The sequence below is a fragment of the Salmo salar genome, chromosome 07 (genome assembly GCF_965601325.2).
Source record: "Salmo salar chromosome 07, fSalSal1, whole genome shotgun sequence".
Classification (NCBI taxonomy): domain Eukaryota; kingdom Metazoa; phylum Chordata; class Actinopteri; order Salmoniformes; family Salmonidae; genus Salmo; species Salmo salar.
The window spans coordinates 73,083,010-73,105,556 of NC_138297.1; the positions used below are offsets into that span (position 1 = coordinate 73,083,010).

The following is a 22,547-nucleotide window of genomic DNA, read 5'->3' on the forward strand; positions in this document are numbered from 1 at the left end:
ATTAGCTCACGAAAGCTTGAACATTGTAGATGTTGTCTCCAACAGCATTTGTGCCCCTCCTGACCTCCTGAAGGTCTGAAAATAAAGAAAAACCTTTGAATGAGTAGGTGTTCTAAAACGTTCACAGAGTAGCCCGCCTTGCCACCCTTAGGACTAAACCAAGTCGTATAAAAGCAGGGGAGGACTTCACTTTACCAGGTAACTAAATTACACACAATTAATACACGACATGAATAACCAACACTCAGGTACTGTGAGTATGTCCAACATTATCAAACTGCAATAACTATGCAAAACCCTTTAGTTTCCTTAACTAACACCAAAACAATTCAAATATTCCTGTGTACATCGACGTTTTACACAGAACTTGACGAAGTCATGTTCCCTATAATCACTGCATCTAACTGCCGGCCGTCTGGCTAATATGCACAGTGGAGGTGAACCAGGAAGTGTATGTGTTTGTTTATGCAAATACTTTGGCTGTAAACTTCCACAAAAGAATAAATGTGTCTGCATGATTCTGTAACTGTGGCTAATCAATAGCTTGAGTAGGAGGTAAGAATGTTGACAAACTATAACTAACAAAGCTAGCATGGTTCATGTAAAATCTAGCAACGTTAACACAAGGAAACAGCATGGAGCACATTAACCCAGGAGATGGAGAGAGGAATGGAGTTGGTTAACCCAGGAGATGGAGAGAGAGATGGAGCTGGTTAACCCAGGAGATGGAGAGAGGGATGGAGTTGGTTAACCCAGGAGATGGAGAGAGGAATGGAGTTGGTTAACCCAGGAGATGGAGAGAGGAATGGAGCTGGATAACCCAGGAGATGGAGAGAGGAATGGAGCTGGATAACCCAGGAGATGGAGAGAGGGATGGAGCTGGTTAACCCAGGAGATGGAGAGAGGAATGGAGCTGGTTAACCCAGGAGATGGAGAGAGGAATGGAGCTGGTTAACCCAGGAGATGGAGAGAGGGATGGAGTTGGTTAACCCAGGAGATGGAGAGAGGAATGGAGCTGGTTAACCCAGGAGATGGAGAGAGGAATGGAGCTGGTTAACCCAGGAGATGGAGAGAGGGATGGAGTTGGTTAACCCAGGAGATGGAGAGAGGAATGGAGTTGGTTAACCCAGGAGATGGAGAGAGGGATGGAGCTGGTTAACCCAGGAGATGGAGAGAGGAATGGAGTTGGTTAACCCAGGAGATGGAGAGAGGAATGGAGTTGGTAACCCAGGAGATGGAGAGAGGGATGGAGTTGGTTAACCCAAGAGATGGAGAGAGGGATGGAGCTGGTTAACCCAGGAGATGGAGAGAGGAATGGAGCTGGTTAACCCAGGAGATGGAGAGAGGAATGGAGCTGGTTAACCCAGGAGATGGAGAGAGAGATGGAGTTGGTTAACCCAGGAGATGGAGAGAGGAATGGAGCTGGTTAACCCAGGAGATGGAGAGAGGAATGGAGCTGGATAACCCAGGAGATAGAGATGGAGTTGGTTAACCCAGGAGATGGAGAGAGGAATGGAGCTGGTTAACCCAGGAGATAGAGAGAGGGATGGAGCTGGTTAACCCAGGAGCTGGAGAGAGGGATGGAGTTGGTTAACCCAGGAGATGGAGAGAGGGATGGAGTTGGTTAACCCAGGAGATGGAAAGAGGGATGGAGCTGGTTAACCCAGGAGATGGAGAGAGGAATGGAGCTGGTTAACCCAGGAGATGGAGAGAGGAATGGAGCTGGTTAACCCAGGAGATGGAGAGAGAGATGGAGTTGGTTAACCCAGGAGATGGAGAGAGGGATGGAGCTTGTTAACCCAGGAGATGGAGAGAGGAATGGAGCTGGTTAACCCAGGAGATAGAGAGAGGGATGGAGTTGGTTAACCCAGGAGATGGAGAGAGGAATGGAGTTGGTTAACCCAGGAGATGGAGAGAGGGATGGAGCTGGTTGACCCAGGAGATGGAGAGAGGGATGGAGTTGGTTAACCCAGGAGATGGAGAGAGGGATGGAGCTTGTTAACCCAGGAGATGGAGAGAGGAATGGAGCTGGTTAACCCAGGAGTTGGATAGAGAGGAACAGGGGCAGAAATCCCGGGGGGGGACGGGGGGGACACGACCCCCCCATCCTGGGAAAAATATGATTTGTCCCCCCCAATATACCACTGAAACATAACTATGTAATTTAAATAATATTAATAATACGCAATGAAAGCAATTGTGCTGATTATAGACACTTAATAGCGCGTTTTTAAGTTTCAAAAGATTGCGACCCCCCCACCCTTTGCCTCACAATGGTTTGATCCACTGCCAGTTCCTTAGTTGGCAAGGTAACAGAGGGGTCGTGTCTACTGTCTGAAAGGCACTCAATGAACGTAACTGACGTGAGGTTAATCCAGTCAATCACGCACACACACTGGCTGAATATGCAGAGCTAGCGCGCAAATATTAACTATTAAGCAAGCTAGTACATATTCCATTTATGTGGCCTCGTCAAAGATGGAATCTTTGCTATCGTCAATTTATTCCAAGATCAGCATGCAGATTATGTAAATTAGTGCTTCAAAGTCCCTGTGATAAGGTTAGCGATAAACTGAAGTCCAAACTGAACAGAACTACACTCTCTTCTACCATTGTCTTAAATATATTTAATGGTCTCGGTACAAAAGCTAAATTGTCGCAAGGGAACTTTTATTTATTTATTTTATTTCACCTTTATTTAACCCGGGTAGCAAATATTATAGCAAACACCACTGAAACGGAATTGGTGCTCGCTAGCTTTGCAAATTCAGTTATTGTTGGAAGCCAGCCAATATGAAACAAACTATTAAAATTACAAAAGGTTGCAGCATATGTTGTGTAAATGGTGAACTCATACAGCTGTCAACTCTTGTCATTTTAATCCGTTTCACATTTGCTAGCTACCTTTTAGATCGAAGCCCAAATAGAATGATAAAAGATAGTAGCCAGCCAGCAAGGTAGAAAAATGGCAGAAAAATAAAAGACGGACATCAGAGTATTTTTCAGTACACCAAAACACAAAGTAAGAACCCTAGTAGCCTAATATCTCAAAGACTAGTTGATAAAATGTTCATAAGAAAGAAATGAAATTCTAATGGAAATGTTTCACAATGATGTCATTAGGCAGAGCAGGCAACAGATGGCACACAGACAGCAGAGTTGGGGACAGATATGCAGGGACAGACTGGCAGAGACAGGTAGTCTCAGGTAAGTTTGTTGAGTCTTTGTTTGGCAACATTATGAAAGGTTCACCATTTTTTTTACTTGTAAAATAGGAACATAATTGGAAAATGCCATGGATACCCCCACTCTCAACTTAAACTGGTGACTGAACTAAGATTTGTTAAAGGCAATGGTATTGCTGTTGTGATTAGTTGTGTAGTTTTGGGTACCGGTAGTTAGGAGTACAGCAAACACCTTATTTCTTTGGTTCCTCAATATACATTTACCATATTACAATGTAGGCTATGTGTTACAGCACTACTTTTGGTGTCCCCCTCAGGAATTGCTCTTGAGAAAATTTCATGTAATTGTCCCCTCCAAAGTTGATATCAGATTTTCGCCCCTGGAGAGGAAATACAGTAATTCACCATCCTTGTCTTTATACCTGTTCAAACAACACCCTCAGGGGGCAGTAAATCACTATCCTTGTCTTTATACCTGTTCAGACAACACCCTCCAGGTAGCAGTAAATCACCATCCTTGTCTTTATACCTGTTCAAACACCATCAGGGGGCAATGTGCACCTTTTCAGTTTGTTTACCATCTCATAGAAGTAAAAGAAGAACAAAATGGAGACGTCCTCAATGGCGCTGCCCGTACTCTCACAGACACCATAATGGGGCCAGTAAAATGATGCAATGTCTATCTAAGTCTCTGTTTCAAACATTCAATAGAATGCAGCCCTGCAGGAAATGCTGTGGGAATCAGATAGGTAACCACAGTTGAAGTTGGCAAGCCAACGTGGTTTGTAGAGCTTGTGTTGAGGATGTTTATAGCCACATTCATTCATTGGACAATACCCTCAAAGACTGGGCCACACATTTCAACAATGGAGCAAACCGAAAGGTTGCTAGATTGAATCCCTAAGCTAACAAGGAAAAAATCTGTCGTTCTGCCCCTGAACAAGCACTGTTCCTAGGCCATCATTGTAAATAAGAATTTGTTCTTAACTGACTTTCCTAGCTAAATAAAGCTTAAATAAATAAAAAAAAGTAATGATGACTCAGTGGCCAAAATGAGAGTTCATTAGTGTAGCCAGCAGGCTCACTCTGTATCACTCTGACTGGTGTGTGCACCCTTAAATTATTACTATTATTACTGCTGTTGAACAAATGTCCAAATGGTTTTGTCTTTGAGAAGTTAGGAGGGATGTGATGTTCATGTTAAATGGGTGTCTGTCCCTTTAAGGGCCCCTGAGACTGGGTTAAGGGAGAGATGACCAGATAGAGAAACCTGTATTTGCAAACAAAGGACAGAATGTACATTTGATATCTGACTTTTTAACTTACAACAAATAACTTTTACTAGGTACTAAGTTCTCGCCAAGGATTTACTTGCTGTTGAAAGAGTTATTTAATATTATACTTGTGACCAATCAATGGGAGCGTCTGCTAAATGACTACATTGTACTGTAATTGTTGTTCTATGTATATTATGTATATTATGTATTTGTTGTGTTGTTTCCTGTTTGGTCCCCAAGAAGAGTAGCTAATTAGGAATCCTAATTAATGCTAAATATGAGGCCTTATTTGACCTTATTTGGTCATATTTGACATTATTTGACTCTACTTTCTTATTTGGATGGATACTACATGTACAACTGGTTAGGGTTGGTTGGTAAAGGACTAAAGGGTTATTTCTGGTTAGGGTGTGGGTTACCATGGTGATGTGTGTATATGTCCATGGAGGTACAGTTCAAAGGGCTGAGGCTCCTCCTCCTCATTTGACTAGGCGTGCTGAAGAGATCCACTTGTTTCACTGGAGAGATCTTCATTTGATTGGATATTGCTTCTAGTGTTGGATAAACTAAATATTTGCTGTCACTATTAGAGAAACAATGCATTTCAGTTCAAATGCAAAGCAGTTTGTTCTCCTTCTCATTGTTGGAATCTTCTTGCTTCTGGGGTATGTGTTTTTCTATATTTTATGTAATTACTGTGCATGTACTTTGTGTGTATGTAAATGGTGTTATTTTGGAACAGCTAAATCTGTACATAGAATATTGAGGTTGAATTAAAGGGATGTTATATTTCATGTCAACTAAGTGTACTAAGTACTATTTCATGTCAACTAAGTATACTGACCCACCTAAAAGTGTTTGTAATTGTCACGACTTCTACCGAAGTCGATGCCCCTCCTTGCACGGGTGATGCTCGGTGGTCGATGTCACCGGTCTTCTAGCCATCATTGATCAGTTTTTCATTTTCCATTGGTTTTGTCTTGTCTTCCATCACACCTGGTTCCAATCCCATTAATTACATGTTGTGTATTTAACCCTCTGTTTCCCCTCATGTCCTTGTCGGTGATTGTTTGTAGGTTATGTTACGTGGGTTTGTGTATCGGTGTGCGACGGGTATCCTTTACCCATTTTATTTTGTACTTTGGTTTTGGAGTTTGTTTTTCATTAAATACTCCATATTAACCAACTTGGTTTCTCCTGCGCCTGACTTCCCTGCCACCTACATACACGAATATCACAGTAATATCAACCTTATCTACCCACCTCTCTGGAAAGGGTAGGACGCTAGCGTCCCATCTGGCCAACATCCGGTGAAATTGCAGAGCGCCAAATTCAAATGACAGCAATAGCAATAATGAACATTCATGAAAATACAAGTGTTATACATCGGTTAAAAGATAAACTTCTTGTTAATCCAGCCATTTTGGCAGATTTCAAAAAGGCTTCACGGCAAAAGCATAACATGCAATTATCTGAGGATAGCACCCTGCACACAAAACGCATACAAACATTTTCCAACCAAGCAGAGCAGTCACGAAAGTCAGAAATAGCGATAAAATGAATCACTTACCTTTGAAGATCTTCATCTGATTGCAATCACAAGGGTCCCGGAACACAATAAATGGTCGTTTTGTTCGATAAAGTCCCTCTTTATATCCCAAAAACTTGCGTTTTGTTCAGTAATCCACTGGCTCAAAGGCGATCAAAACATGCAGACAAATACATCCTAATAGTACCGGTAAAGTTCATTGAAACATGTCAAACGATGTTTATAATTAATCCTCAGGTTGTCAATTGTCTAAATAATCAATAATATTTGAACCGAACAATAGCGTATTCAATAGAAAGGAAAAAGAATGAAGGGTACACACACAGTCACGCAATCCAGTACTGGATGCTTCTCCAGTCCCCTAACCAAAAGGTCTCATTCTTCTTCATTTTTCAGAAAACAAGCCTGACACCATGTCTAAAGACTGTTGACATCTAGTGGAAGCTATAGGAACTGCAATCTGTGCCCTAACCCATTACGTAGTCAATAGGCATTCATTGGAAAACCCACTCACATAAAAAAAAAATCACAGACATTATTTTAACAGTTTTAGAAACTTCAGTGTTTTCTATCCAAATCTTCTATCCAAATCTACCAAATCTGCATATCCTAGCTTCTGGGCCTGAGTAACAGGCAGTTTACTTTGGGCACACTTGTCATCCAGACGTCAAAATACTGCCCCCTAGCCCAAAGCGGTTTTAAACTCTACCTGTAAGATTTTATTTGAGTGTTCTCTGTACACATTCAGTGTACTTGTAGTGACACTGAAAGACAATTGCAAATATTTACATTACATTTAAGTTATTTAGCAGACGCTCTTATCCAGAGCGACTTACAAAATGGTGCATTCACCTTATGATATCCAGTGGAACAACCACTTTACAATAGTGCATCTAAATCTTTTAAGGGGGGGGGGGGGGGGGGGGTTAGAAGGATTACTTTATCCTATCCTAGGTATTCCTTAAAGAGGTGGGGTTTCAGGTGTCTCCGGAAGGTGGTGATTGACTCCGCTGTCCTGGCGTCGTGAGGGAGCTTGTTCCACCATTGGGGTGCCAGAGCAGCGAACAGTTTTGACTGGGCTGAGCGGGAACTGTGCTTCCTCAGAGGTAGGGGGGCCAACAGGCCAGTGGTGGATGAACGCAGTGCCCTTGTTTGGGTGTAGGGCCTGATCAGAGCCTGAAGGTATGGAGGTGCCGTTCCCTTCACAGCTCCGTAGGCAATCACCATGGTCTTGTAGCGGATGCGAGCTTCAACTGGAAGCCAGTGGAGAGAGCGGAGGAGCGGGGTGACGTGAGAGAACTTGGGAAGGTTGAACACCAGACGGGCTGCGGCGTTCTGGATGAGTTGTAGGGGTTTAATGGCACAGGCAGGAAGCCCAGCCAACAGCGAGTTGCAGTAATCCAGACGGGAGATGACAAGTGCCTGGATTAGGACCTGCGCCGCTTCCTGTGTGAGGCAGGGTCGTACTCTGCGAATGTTGTAGAGCATGAACCTACAGGATCGGGTCACCGCCTTGATGTTAGTGGAGAACGACAGGGTGTTGTCCAGGATCACGCCAAGGTTCTTAGCACTCTGGGAGGAGGACACAAGGGAGTTGTCAACCGTGATGGCGAGATCATGGAACGGGCAGTCCTTCCCCAGGAGGAAGAGCAGCTCCGTCTTGCCGAGGTTCAGCTTGAGCTGGTGATCCGTCATCCACACTGATATGTCTGACAGACATGCAGAGATGCGATTCGCCGCCTGGTTATCAGAAGGGGGAAAGGAGAAGATTAATTGTGTGTCGTCTGCATAGCAATGATAGGAGAGACCATGTGAGGATATGACAGAGCCAAGTGACTTGGTGTATAGCGAGAATAGGAGAGGGCCTAGAACAGAGCCCTGGGGGACACCAGTGGTGAGAGCGCATGGTGCGGAGACAGATTCTCGCCACGCCACCTGGTAGGAGCGACCTGTCAGGTAGGACGCAATCCAAGCGTGGGCCGCGCCGTAGATGCCCAACTCGGAGAGGGTGGAGAGGAGGATCTGATGGTTCACAGTATCAAAGGCAGCAGATAGGTCTAGAAGGATGAGAGCAGAGGAGATAGAGTTAGCTTTAGCAGTGCGGAGAGCCTCCGTGACACAGAGAAGAGCAGTCTCAGTTGAATGCCCAGTCTTGAAACCTGACTGATTAGGATCAAGAAGGTCATTCTGAGAGAGATAGTAAATAGTAAATAGTAATGTCTCAAGCATATCCCATGTAAACTAAAGGTGCACTTTATCTAGCTTTGGTGTACATTTTTACATTTGACATGTCACTCATTTAGCAGATACTCTTATCTAGAGAGACTTACAGTTAGTGCAGTCATCTCCAGATAGCTAGGTGGGACATCCACATATCATAGGCATAGAAAGAACATTTTTTCCTCAATAACTTAGCTGTTTGATGAGGTAGGGTTTCAAATGTTTTCAGAAGATGGGCAGGGACTCTGCTGTCCTAGCTTCAGGGGGAAGCTGGTTCCGCCATTGGGGTGCCAGGACAGAGAAGAGCTTAGACTGGGCTGAGAGGGAGGACCAAGAGACCAGAGGTGCCAGAACAGAGTGCTCAGATCGGGGTGTAGGGTTTGATCATAGCCTGAAGGTAGGGAGGGGCAAGAGACCAGAGGTGGCAGAACGGAGTGCTCAGGTCGGGGTGTAGGTTTTGATCATAGCCTGAAGGTAGGGAGGGACAAGAGACCAGAGGTGGCAGAACGGAGTGCTCAGGTCAGGGTGTAGGGTTTGATCATAGCCTGAAGGTAGGGAGGGGCAAGAGACCAGAGGTGGCAGAACGGAGTGCTCAGGTCAGGGTGTAGGGTTTGATCATAGCCTGAAGGTAGGGAGGGACAAGAGACCAGAGGTGGCAGAACGGAGTGCTCAGGTTAGGGTGAAGGTTTTGATCATAGCCTGAAGGTAGGGAGGGGCAAGAGACCAGAGGTGGCAGAACGGAGTGCTCAGGTCAGGGTGTAGGGTTTGATCATAGCCTGAAGGTAGGGAGGGGCAAGAGACCAGAGGTGGCAGAACGGAGTGCTCAGGTCAGGGTGTAGGGTTTGATCATAGCCTGAAGGTAGGGAGGGGCAAGAGACCAGAGGTGGCAGAACGGAGTGCTCAGGTCAGGGTGTAGGGTTTGATCATAGCCTGAAGGTAGGGAGGGACAAGAGACCAGAGGTGGCAGAACGGAGTGCTCAGGTTAGGGTGAAGGTTTTGATCATAGCCTGAAGGTAGGGAGGGGCAAGAGACCAGAGGTGGCAGAACGGAGTGCTCAGGTCAGGGTGTAGGGTTTGATCATAGCCTGAAGGTAGGGAGGGGCAAGAGACCAGAGGTGGCAGAACGGAGTGCTCAGGTCAGGGTGTAGGGTTTGATCATAGCCTGAAGGTAGGGAGGGGCAAGAGACCAGAGGTGGCAGAACGGAGTGCTCAGGTCAGGGTGTAGGGTTTGATCATAGCCTGAAGGTAGGGAGGGGCAAGAGACCAGAGGTGGCAGAACGGAGTGCTCAGGTCAGGGTGTAGGGTTTGATCATAGCCTGAAGGTAGGGAGGGGCAAGAGACCAGAGGTGGCAGAACGGAGTGCTCAGGTCAGGGTGTAGGGTTTGATCATAGCCTGAAGGTAGGGAGGGGCAAGAGACCAGAGGTGGCAGAACGGAGTGCTCAGGTCAGGGTGTAGGGTTTGATCATAGCCTGAAGGTAGGGAGGGGCAAGAGACCAGAGGTGGCAGAACGGAGTGCTCAGGTCAGGGTGTAGGGTTTGATCATAGCCTGAAGGTAGGGAGGGGCAAGAGACCAGAGGTGGCAGAACGGAGTGCTCAGGTCAGGGTGTAGGGTTTGATCATAGCCTGAAGGTAGGGAGGGGCAAGAGACCAGAGGTGGCAGAACGGAGTGCTCAGGTCAGGGTGTAGGGTTTGATCATAGCCTGAAGGTAGGGAGGGGCAAGAGACCAGAGGTGGCAGAACGGAGTGCTCAGGTCAGGGTGTAGGGTTTGATCATAGCCTGAAGGTAGGGAGGGACAAGAGACCAGAGGTGGCAGAACGGAGTGCTCAGGTCAGGGTGTAGGGTTTGATCATAGCCTGAAGGTAGGGAGGGGCATTTCCTCCTGCTGTTCCGTAGGTAAACACCATGGTCTTGTAGCAGAGCTTCTACTGGAAGCCAGTGGAGTGTGTGGAGGAGCGGAGAAACATGAGAGAACTTGGGAAGGTTGAAAACCAGGCGGGCTGCAGCGTTCTGGATAAGTTACATGTGTCGTGAAGTTGTAACGGATCATGTGACGACTGCTGCTCATCGAATGATTAACGTTTTATAACTATGTGATTAAATGAATCAGGCAATTATTAACTCATTAACCTGTTGAGGACAGACGTTCCGCTAGCGGAACCCCGTTCCGCCTGCGGAACCCCTAGCCAACAGCCAATGGCATCGCACGGCGCGAAATACAAAACCCACTAAAATACCACAATTCAATTTTCAACTATTTTACACCATTTTAAAGATAAGACTCTCGTTAATCTAACCACATTGTCCGATTTCAAAAAGGCTTTACAGCAAAAACAAAACATTAGATTATGTTAGGAGAGTACATAGACACAAATAATCACACAGCCATTTTCAAAGCAAGCATATACAGTGCCTTGCGAAAGTATTCGGCCCCCTTGAACTTTTCGACCTTTTGCCACATTTCAGGCTTCAAACATAAATTTATATAAAACTGTAATTTTTTGTGAAGAATCAACAACAAGTGGGACACAATCATGAAGTGGAACGAAATTTATTGGATATTTCAAACTTTTTTAACAAATAAAAAAACTGAAAAATTGGGCGTGCAAAATTATTCAGCCCCCTTTAAGTTAATACTTTGTAGCGTCACCTTTTGCTGCGATTACAGCTGTAAGTCGCTTGGGGTATGTCTCTATCAGTTTTGCACATCGAGAGACTGACATTTTTGCCCATTCCTCCTTGCAAAACAGCTCGAGCTCAGTGAGGTTGGATGGAGAGCGTTTGTGAACAGCAGTTTTCAGTTCTTTCCACAGATTCTCGATTGGATTCAGGTCTGGACTTTGACTTGGCCATTCTAACACCTGGATATGTTTATTTGTGAACCATTCCATTGTAGATTTTGATGTATGTTTTGGATCATTGTCTTGTTGGAAGACAAATCTCCGTCCCAGTCTCAGGTCTTTTGCAGACTCCATCAGGTTTTCTTCCAGAATGGTCCTGTATTTGGCTCCATCCATCTTCCCATCAATTTTAACCATCTTCCCTGCCCCTGCTGAAGAAAAGCAGGCCCAAACCATGATGCTGCCACCACCATGTTTGACAGTGGGGATGGTGTGTTCAGGGTGATGAGCTGTGTTGCTTTTACGCCAAACATAACGTTTTGCATTGTTGCCAAAAAGTTCGATTTTGGTTTCATCTGACCAGAGCACCTTCTTCCACATGTTTGGTGTGTCTCCCAGGTGGCTAGTGGCAAACTTCCATAAAGGCCAGATTTGTGCAGTATACGACTGATTGTTGTCCTATGGACAGAGTCTCCCACCTCAGCTGTAGATCTCTGCAGTTCATCCAGAGTGATCATGGGCCTCTTGGCTGCATCTCTGATCAGTCTTCTCCTTGTATGAGCTGAAAGATTAGAGGGACGGCCGGGTCTTTGTAGATTTGCAGTGGTCTGATACTCCTTCCATTTCAATATTATCGCTTGCACAGTGCTCCTTGGGATGTTTAAAGCTTGGGAAATCTTTTTGTATCCAAATCCGGCTTTAAACTTCTCCACAACAGTATCTCGGACCTGCCTGGTGAGTTCCTTGTTCTTCATGATGCTCTCTGCGCTTTAAACGGACCTCTGAGACTATCACAGAGCAGGTGCATTTATACGGAGACTTGATTACACACAGGTGGATTCTATTAATCATCATTAGTCATTTAGGTCAACATTGGATCATTCAGAGATCCTCACTGAACTTCTGGAGAGAGTTTGCTGCACTGAAAGTAAAGGGGCTGAATAATTTTGCACGGCCAATTGTTCAGTTTTTTATTTGTTAAAAAAGTTTGAAATATCCAATAAATTTCGTTCCACTTCATAATTGTGTCCCACTTGTTGTTGATTCTTCACAAAAAATTACAGTTTTATATCTTTATGTTTGAAGCCTGAAATGTGGCAAAAGGTCGAAAAATTCAAGGGGGCCGAATACTTTCGCAAGGCACTGTATGTCACATAAACCCAGACCACAGCTAAATGCAGCACTAACCTTTGATGATCTTCATCAGATGACACTCCTAGGACATTATGTTATACAATACATGCATGTTTTGTTCAATCAAGTTCATATTTATATCAAAACCAGCTTTTTACATTAGCATGTGATGTTCAGAACTAGCATACCCACCGAAAACGTCCGGTGAATTTATTAAATTACTCATGATAAACGTTGACAAAATACATAACAATTATTTTAAGAATTATAGATACAGAACTCCTTTATGCAATCGCTATGTCCGATTTTAAAATAGCTTTTCGGCGAAAGCACATTTTGCAATATTCTGAGTACATAGCTCGGCCATCACGGCTAGCTATTTTGACATCCGCCAACTTCGGGGTCACCTAAACTCAGAATTACTATTAGAAAAATTGGATTACCTTTGCTGTTCTTCGTCAGAATGCACTCCCAGGTCTTCTACTTCAACAACAAATGTTTTGGTTCCAAATAATCCATAGTTATATCCAAATACCTCTGTTTTGTTCGTGCGTTCAGGTCACTATCCGAAGGGTAACGTGCGAGCGCATTTCGTGACAAAAAATTTCAAAATATTCCATTACCGTACTTAGAAGCATGTCAAACACTGTTTAAAATCAATTTTTATGCAATTTTTCTTGTAAAATAGCGATAATATTCCAACCGGGCAACGTTGTATTCATTCAAAGACTGAAAGAAAAACATGGCGAGTTCTTGTGACCGCGCATCTCCAGTCTCACTGTCCCCAGGCTGACCACTTACAAACTCTGCTGCTGTACTTTGCCCAGAGACAGGAGACACCCCATTCCACTTTCTGGCGGCTTTAGAGAGCCAATGGAAGCCTTAGAAAGTGTCACATTACATCACAGATGCTGTAATGTCGATAGAGATGCAAGAAGGACAACAAAATGTCAGACAGGGCACTTCCTTTATGGAATCTTCTCAGGTTTTGGCCTGCCATATGAGTTCTGTTATACTCACAGACACCAGTCAAACAGTTTTAGAAACTTTAGAGTGTTTTCTATCCAAATCGACTAATTATATGCATATTCTAGTTTCTGGGCAGGAGTAGTAACCAGATTAAATCGGGTACGTTTTTTAGCCCAGCTGATTTGTAGGTATCCAGATCTTGCAGTTCTTTCAGAACATCAGCTGTCTGGATTTGGGTGAAGGAGAAGCGGGGGGGGGGGGGGGGGGGTTGCTGAGATGTTGGCCGGGGTAGGGGTAGCCAGGTGGAAAGCATGGCCAGCCGTGGTAAAATGCTTATTGAAATGATCGATTATTGTAGATTTATCGGTGGTGACAGTATTTCCTATCCTCAGTGCAGTCGGCAGCTGGGAGGAGGTGCTCTTATTTTCCATGGACTTCACACTGTCCCAAAACTTTTTGGAATTAGTGCTACAGGAAGCAAATTTCTGTTTGAAAAAGCTAGCCTTTGTCACGCCCTGACCATAGAGCGCCCTTGGTTCTCTATGGTGTAGTAGGTCAGGGCGTGAATAGGGGGTGATCTAGTATATTCATATTCTATGTTGGTGCTAATATGCTTCCTAATTAGAGGCAGCTGTTTATCGTTGCCTCTGATTGGGGATCATATTTAGGTAGTGACGGCTCCACTCACTAGGCCTCCAGTGCGCATTCACAGTCCAGAGCTTCCGGCGACGGTTCACAGTCCAGAGCTTCTGGCGACAGTTCACAGTCCAGAACTTCCGGCGACAGATTCACAGTCCAGAGCTTCCGGCGACGGTTCACAGTCCGGAGCTTCCAGCTACGGTTCAACCAGGATCTCACCTAACAGTACGAACTCTGAAGATAGATGGGTGGCGATCAATTCACATATGGTGTCCAGGGCACAACTGGGGGCCGAGGGGGGTCTATAACAAGCGGCAACTGTGAGAGACTTGTTTCTGGAAAGGTGCATTTATAGAAGTAGAAGCTGTAATTGTTTGGGCACAGACCCGGATAGTATGACATAACTCTGAAGGCTATCTCTGCAGTAGATTGCAACTCTGCCCCCTTTGGCAGTTCTATCTTGTCAGAAAATGTTATAGTTAGGAATGGAAATGTCAGGATTTTTGGTGGCCTTACTAAGCCAGGATTCAGACATGGCTAGGACATCCGGGTTGGCAGAGTGTGCTAAGCAGTGAATTAAACAAACTTAGGGAGGAAGCTTCTAATGTTAACATGCATGAAACCAATGCTTTTACGGTTACAGAAGTCAACAAATGAGATTGCCTGGGGAATGGGAGTGATGCTGGGGGCTGCAGAGCATGGGTTAACCTCTACATCACCAGAGGAACAAAGAAGGAGTAGGACAAGAGTACGGAAAGAGACTAAAAGAACTGGTCGTCTAGTGCATTTGGAACAGAGAGTAAAAAGAGCATAAAAGAGCATAATGTACAGACAAGGGTATGGTAGGATGTGAGTACAGTAGAGGTAAGCCTAGGCATTGAGTGACGATGAGGGAGGTTTTGTCTCTAGAGGGTCCATTTAAGCCAGGTGCGGTCACCGCATGAGTGGGGGGTGGAACATAAGGGCTAACTTAGGCATTTTGAGCAGGGCTGGAGCCTCTATAGTGAAATAAGACAAAAATGACTAACCAAAACAGCAATAGACAAGTCAAATTGACATTAGGGAGAGGCATGTGTAACCGAGTGATCGTAGGGTCCAGTCAGATGCTAGGCAAGCTGGAGGCACGGCGATTCAGACAGCTAGCAGCAGGCTAGTAGATGGGCCTCAGGGAGACGTCGCAACGGGAGAGCCTGTAGAAACCTTCTCAGAAGGTTACGTCGGCAGACCAGTCATGATGGATCGGCGAGGCTCCGTGTCGGCAGCAAGGGTCCAGGCCAATTGGCAGAAGAGGTATTGAAGCCATGGAATAATCTTATGGATTTCTTCGGCTAGCCGGGAGAAGAGCCTAGCTCGAGGCTAGCTCCAGGCTAACTGGTGCTTGCTTTGGGACAGGAACCCCTTTGGACGGTTATGTCGGTAGACCAGACGTGATGGATCGGCGGGGCTCCGTGTCGGCAGCAAAGGGTCCAGGCCAATTGGCAAAGAGGTAATTGAAGCCCAGGGATTGCTTGATGGATCTCATTCGGCTAGCCGGGAGATGGGCCTAGTTCGAGGCTAGCTCCAGGCTAACTGGTGCTTGCTTCGGGACAGAGATGTTAGACAGGAGTAGCCACTTGGATAGCAGCTAGTTAGCTGCGATGATCCGGAGTAAATGTTCAGAGCTTGCGGTAGGAATCCGGAGATGTGGTAGAGAAAAGCAGTCCGATATGCTCTGGGACTATATCGCACTGTGCAGGCTGGCAGGAGTTGCCCGGGCTGAGGTTGGCAGTCCGAGTTAACGGTGATGACCGCTAGCAGTGGCTAACTGACTACTAGCTAGTAGCTAGTTAGCTGGCTAGCCTCTGAAGGGGGTTCCGGTTCATAAGTGAAAAAATAGCAGATCCATACCACATTGGGTGAGGCAGGTTGCAGGAGAGTATGTTCAGTCCGTAGATGGAAAATGAGATTAAAAATAATACAAATATATACAAAGAAAAACAATATATACAAGGGACGGGACAAGACAATCAAACAGACAACCCACTGCTACGCCATCTTGGAACAATACTGATGAACAGATGAACAAATGATTGTTGTATATCTACAATGACAAGCCACCAGGATCCGACAACCTGGATGGAATATTACTGAGCATAATTGTGGATTATATTGCCACTACTATTTGCCATATCTAAATTGTGTAGTTGTGTAGTGTCAACATTTGTTGCTGGCATGCAATGGTGTAAAGTAATTATGTAAAAATTATTTAAAGTACTACTTAAGTTGTTTTTTTGGTATCTGTACTTTACTTCACTATTTATAATTTTTTACAACTTTTACTTCACTACATTCCTAATGAAAAGAATGTACTTTTTACTCCATACATTTTCCCTGACACCCAAAAGTATTCATTACATGTTGAATGCTCAGCAGGACAGGAAAATTATCAAATTCACTGACTTATCAAGAGAACATTTCTGGTCATCCCTACTGCCTCTGATCTGGCGGACTAACTAAACACACATGCTTCATTTGTGTAACGATCGTCGTGCAGGAAGGAAGAAGTGGACCAAGGCGCAGCTGGGAGCGAACTCATGTTATTTATTACAGACTGAAATAACACGGTCAAAACAGAGATTAAACGTATCGCTACTGCTCCAACAAAAAGAGACAACAACCCACAAACATCGTGGGGGGAAAAAGAACTTAAATATGATTCCCCAATCAGAGGCAACTAGTGACAGCTGTCTCTGATTGGGAATCGACAGAACCCAACATAGAAATACGCCCCAAAGCAAGGCTATACCAAAAACATAGAAAATAAACTATAGAAATGCCACACCCTGACCAAAATAGAAGAGTTCACCTGGTCAGGGCGTGACAGTACCCCCCCTCCAACGGTGCGTACTCCCGGCGCACCAACCTAAAGTCTATTAGGGGGGGGGACCCGGGTGGGCGCCTCACCCTCGGTGGAGGCTCTGGCCCCGGGCGTGTTTCTCCCCATGCCTCCACCCTAGCCCTACCCCTCTGGCCCGGACTGGACCACGGTGGAGCGGCATGCTCAGGCTCCGGAGCGGAGCCGCCGACCGGAACAGGACTGGTCACCGGTGGACCGGACACAGGCCGTGCCGGACTGTGGACACGCGCCATGGGCCTGGTGCGGGGAACAGGGACGGGCCGGACAGGACCGGGGACACGCACCACCAACCTGGTGCGGGGAGCAGGGACGGGCCGGACTGGCCTGGGGACACGCACCACCAACCTGGTGCGGGGAGCAGGGACGGGCCGGACTGGACTGGGGACACGCACCACCGGCTTGGTGCGGGGAGCCGGGATGGGCCGGACAGGACTGTGGACACGCACCACTAACCTGGTGCGGGGAGCAGGGACGGGCCGGACAGGACTGGGGACACGCACCACTAACCTGGTGCGGGGAGCAGGGACGGGCCGGACAGGACTGGGGACACGCACCACTAACCTGGTGCGGGGAGCAGGGATGGGCCGGACTGGACTGGGGGCACACACCACCGGCTTGGTGCGGGGAGCCGGGATGGGCCGGACAGGACTGTGGACACGCACCACTAACCTGGTGCGGGGAGCAGGGATGGGCCGGACAGGACTGGGGACACGCACCACTAACCTGGTGCGGGGAGCAGGGATGGGCCGGACAGGACTGGGGACACGCACCACTAACCTGGTGCGGGGAGCAGGGATGGGCCGGACTGGACTGGGGGCACACACCACTGGCTTGGTGCGGGGAGCAGGGACGGGCCGGACTGGACTGGGGACGCGCACCACTAACCTGGTGCGGGGAGCAGGGATGGGCCGGACAGGACTGGGGACACGCACCACTAACCTGGTGCGGGGAGCAGGGACGGGCCAGACTGAACTGTGACCGCACACCGGCGACACAGTGCGCATAAGCGGCGCCGGATATCCTGGACCGAGGAGGCGCACTGGAGGTCTGGAGTGCACAGCTGACATCACCCGTTCTGGCTCAACACCCACCTTAGCCTGGCAAGTGTGGAGCGCTGGCACAGAACGCACTGGGCTGTGTAGCCGTACCGGAGACACAGTGCGCGTCCTCGGTGCAGGATACATCGGACCGAGAAGGGGCACCGGAGGCCAGGAGCGCTGAGCCGGCACAACACGTCCTCGCTGAACACTCCCCCTAGCCCGGCAAATGTGGGGCGCTGGCACAGAGCGCACTGGGCTGTGCAGGCGCACTGGTGATACCGTGCGCACCTCTGCCACCCAAGGCTCTTCCTCCACGCTGTCCCTACGCAGGTCCTCCAGGACCTGCCACATCTCTGCCTCCTCCTTCGCCGTTATCCCCCACGAGAGCAGTGGTCTGGGCTCTTCCTCTGCCCTTCCGGACCACCCCATTAGCCCCCCCCAAAAAAAATTATTGGGGGTGTCTTCCGGGCCTCCTCAACCGCCGCCTGCGACTCCTTCCACCGGCTGGCATCACCTCCTCGACCTGGGAATCCTTCCGCCAGGGTCCTTTCCCCGACATGATCTCCTCCCAGGTCCAGAACTCCTTTCCCTCGCGAGCCCATCTCTCGCGGTCCTTTTCCTCCCGCTGCTTGGTCCTGGTTTGGTGGGTTGTTCTGTAACGATCGTCGTGCAGGAAGGAAGAAGTGGACCAAGGCGCAGCTGGGAGCGAACTCATGTTATTTATTACAGACTGAAATAACACGGTCAAAACAGAGATTAAACGTATCGCTACTGCTCCAACAAAAAGAGACAACAACCCACAAACATCGTGGGGGGAAAAGGAACTTAAATATGATTCCCCAATCAGAGGCAACTAGTGACAGCTGTCTCTGATTGGGAATTGACAGAACCCAACATAGAAATACGCCCCAAAGCAAGGCTATACCAAAAACATAGAAAATAAACTATAGAAATGCCACACCCTGACCAAAATAGAAGAGTTCACCTGGTCAGGGCGTGACAATTTGTAAATTATGTCTGAGTTATGGAGTGTGCCCATGGCTATCTGTAAATAAAAAATAACAAGAAAATGGTGCCGTCTGGTTTGCTTAATATAAGGAATTTGAAAATATTTGACTTTTCATTTGACTTTTGATACTTAAGTATATTTGTGCAATTACATTTACTTTTGATACTTAAGTACATTTTAAAGCAAAAACCTTTACACTTTTAGTTAGGTACTATTTTGCTAGGTGACTTTCACTTTTTACGAGAGACATTTTCTATTAAGGTATCTTTACTTTTACATAAGTATGACAATTGGGTACTTTTTCCACCACTGCTGGCATGTCATGCCTACGTTTGCTAATCTTGCCAAAGAAAAAATCATTAAATTAGTTGGCAATATCTGTGGGTTTTGTGATGAATGAGCCATCTGATTTAATGAATGATGGAGCTGAGTTTGCCTTTTTGCCCAAAACGTCATTTAAGATGCTCCAAAGCTTTTTACTGTCATTCTTTATATAATTTAGTTTTGTATAGTTTCTTATTTTTATTTAGTTTAGTCACATAATTTCTCAATTTCCAGACTTATTTGCCATACCATTTGTCAATTCCTTATCAATCCAAGTAGATTAACAGTTTTTACAGTAATTTTCTTGATGGGTGCATGCTTATTAGCAACTGGAATAAGCAATGTCGTAATTGTGTCAAGTGCGGTGTCTGGTTGCTCCTCATTACACACCACAGACCAGCAAATATTCTGTACATCATCAACATAACAATCACTACAAAACGTCTTGTATGACCTCTTATTCACTATATTAGGCCCAGTCTTTGGAGCTTTGGTTTTCCTAGATATGGCTGTTATACTGTGATCACTACATCCTATGGATTTGGATACTGCATTAAAACACATTCTGCAGCATTAGTAAATACCCTGGTAGGTTGACTGATATTCAAGTTTGAAGCATTTTCTTGAGTGGGCAGCATGATGAAAGCTAGTCAATATTGAAATCACCCAGAAAATATACCTCTCCATTGATATCACATACATTATCAAGCATTTCACAGATATTATCCAGATACTGACTGTTAGCACTTGGTGGTCTACAACAGATTCCCATAAGAATGGGCTTTTTGTGAGGCAGATTAACCTGTAGCCATATTACTTCAACAGTATTTTACATGAGATCCTTTCTAATCTTTACAGGAATGTGGTTCGGAATATAGTCTGCAACACTGCCCCCATTGGCATTTCTGTCTTTTCTGTAGATGTTATAACCATGTATGTATCATACAATGCATCCATATGGCAGAGGCAGACACATTCATAACTAGAGTTTAGAGGCCTGCCCGCCGTCCCATGATAGATGGAGCCCCATCTGTGCAAAAGCCCACCATTCGTTCCCATGGAATCAGTTTTTCATCAATATAGCCACACAGCACACTGAACATCCTCTGTGCAGTTTCATGCTCAGGAATCGTGAGACAGAACAGTATGTCCTCCTGAATAGCATCCCCGGACATGTAGTAAACAAAAGTCAACACGTGGGCATCTCATTTCTCACAGCTGACATCCATTTGAAGAACATAAGGTGGGGAGTTTTTGAGTCGTTCAGTCAGAGTTTCCTCTTGGTTGCTAGCTATAGAATGAATTCTTAGTTTCACAGTGTTATCTGACAAAGGTATTGATGTGAGTTTCTGTTCCTTTCTACACATTGTTTTCACCATATCAATTGTGGCAGGTAATATCAGTCTCTGTAATAGTGTGTGGTTTCATAGCTTAGTGGGCGGAAATGTTTTCATGACAGACTTGAACTGATTCTCTCCTCTCTCCCCAAAGGTATGTGGTCTTCAACCACTTCAATGAAAGGCAAAACATGTAAGCTGAAGTTTCTGTTAATTTATTACACCCTAATGATGCTATAATGTGATGTGGATTTTCTGATTGATTCTTATTCACAGGGTTTGGTTTGACGCTTCCAAAAGAGATATCCCAGTTGATGAGGACCAGAGGAACACCAGGTTAGTTGATATAAACTGAGAAATTCTCGCAACAAGTCATGATACTTGGTCCTTTTAATAAACACTCTTTTCTATTTCCTTAATGTTACCCGTTAGATCATTTACAGAGATGACATAACAGAGATGTACTGTACACAGTTACTAATGGTGAGCACCAATAAGGATGTGAACAAGTCACATTGTGATATTGGTTCATCGTTGCTGTTACCCTACACTATTATGAAAGAGAGCATACATGACTGTTCCTGGAGGAACAAAACCATCTCATAGGCCTTCAACATAGCATACTTAACGGCCTGCTGATGGGCCATCAACAAGCTTCCCATTGCTTTCAAACTGGTTCAGAGGTTCAACTGGATAAAACCAACAAATTATAGTCCCACTAAGAGCAAACCAACAACCATTAGCTTTGGTTCCAACAAACCCAGACCCATCGGAAAATCCCAACCCCATGACCCAACTAGCAATTTGGATCAGTCTGATGTTATCACAATGGCATGCATAAAAAAGGGGTATTTTCTTACAGTTTGTTTGCTATAGTGAAATCAAGGTTCGATTATTTGTTCCATAGTATTTATTCCATTTGGTTTGGTTGTTTTCACATTGTCAAAAAATGGTTTAACAAATTACAATACTGAATCAAAACCATGTGTGTGTATCGGACGTCACACTACTTGCTTAGTGAGTACCAGTTCTTCCTGACTTGGCTCACACTTGGAGCCTGTTGGACGTACTACCAAATTCTTTAAAACAACATTGGAGGCGGCTTATGTTAGAGAAATGAACATTCAATTCTCTGGCAGTAGCTCTGGTGGAGTCAGCATGCCAATTGCACACTCCCTCAAAACATGAGACATCTGTAGCATTGTGTTGTGTGACAAAACTACACATTTTAGAGTGGCCTTTTATTGTCCCCAGCAGAAGGTGCACCTGTGTAATGATCTTTAATCAGCTTCTTGATATGACACACCTGTCAGGTGGATGGATATCTTGGCAAATGAGAAATGCTCACCAACAGGGATGTAAACACATTTGTACACAACATTTGAGAGAAATAACATTTCTGAGATGTTTTATTTCAGCTCATGAAACATGGGACCGACACTTCACATGTTGAGTTTACACACTGAGTGTACAAAACATTAAGGACACTGTCTTTCCATGACATAAACTGACAGGTGAATCCAGATGAAATCTATGATCCCTTACTGATGTCACTTACTAAATCCACTTCAATCAGTGTAGATGAAGGGGAGGAGACAGGTTAACCTGTTATGGCTAGGGGGCAGTATTTTCACGGCTGGATAAATAACGTACCCGATTTAATCTGGTTACTACTCCTGCCCAGTAACTAGAATATGCATATAAGTATTGGCTTTGGATAGAAAACACTCCAAAGTTTCTAAAACTGTTTGAATGGTGTCTGTGAGTATAACAGAACTCAAATGGCAGGTCAAAACCTGAGAGATTCCTTTACAGGAAGTGGCCTGTCTGACCATTTCTTGAACTTCTTTGCCATCTCTATCTTTTACAAAGGATCTCTGCTCTAACGTGACACTTCCTACGTCTTCCATAGGCTCTCAGAGCCCGGGAAAAACCTGAATGTCGTCATCCCAGCCCCAGGCTGAAACACATTATCGCCTTTCTCAAGTGGCCGATCAACGGACTGTGGGCTTAGGCGCGTGCACTGGCCGCCCCCGTCTTTGTGATTTTTCCTCTGTTTGCCGAAAAGGAGATTCCCGGTCGGAATATTACCGCTTTTTTACGAGATAAATTGCATAAAAATTTATTTTA

General features: G+C 45.6%; 1 protein-coding gene across 1 annotated transcript in view; it reads left to right on the forward strand.

Annotated features, from left to right (window-relative positions):
* Positions 1-4,940: 4,940 nt before the first annotated feature.
* LOC106592472 (globoside alpha-1,3-N-acetylgalactosaminyltransferase 1) overlaps positions 4,941-22,547 on the forward strand; it is a 33,703-nt gene continuing 16,096 nt past the window's right edge. The window contains exons 1-3 of the mRNA XM_082978068.1: positions 4,941-5,127; positions 20,572-20,610; positions 20,694-20,753. Of these exons, the coding sequence (XP_082834194.1) occupies positions 5,060-5,127; positions 20,572-20,610; positions 20,694-20,753 (167 nt within the window). The 5' untranslated portion in view covers positions 4,941-5,059. The remainder of the gene's footprint in view (positions 5,128-20,571; positions 20,611-20,693; positions 20,754-22,547) is intronic.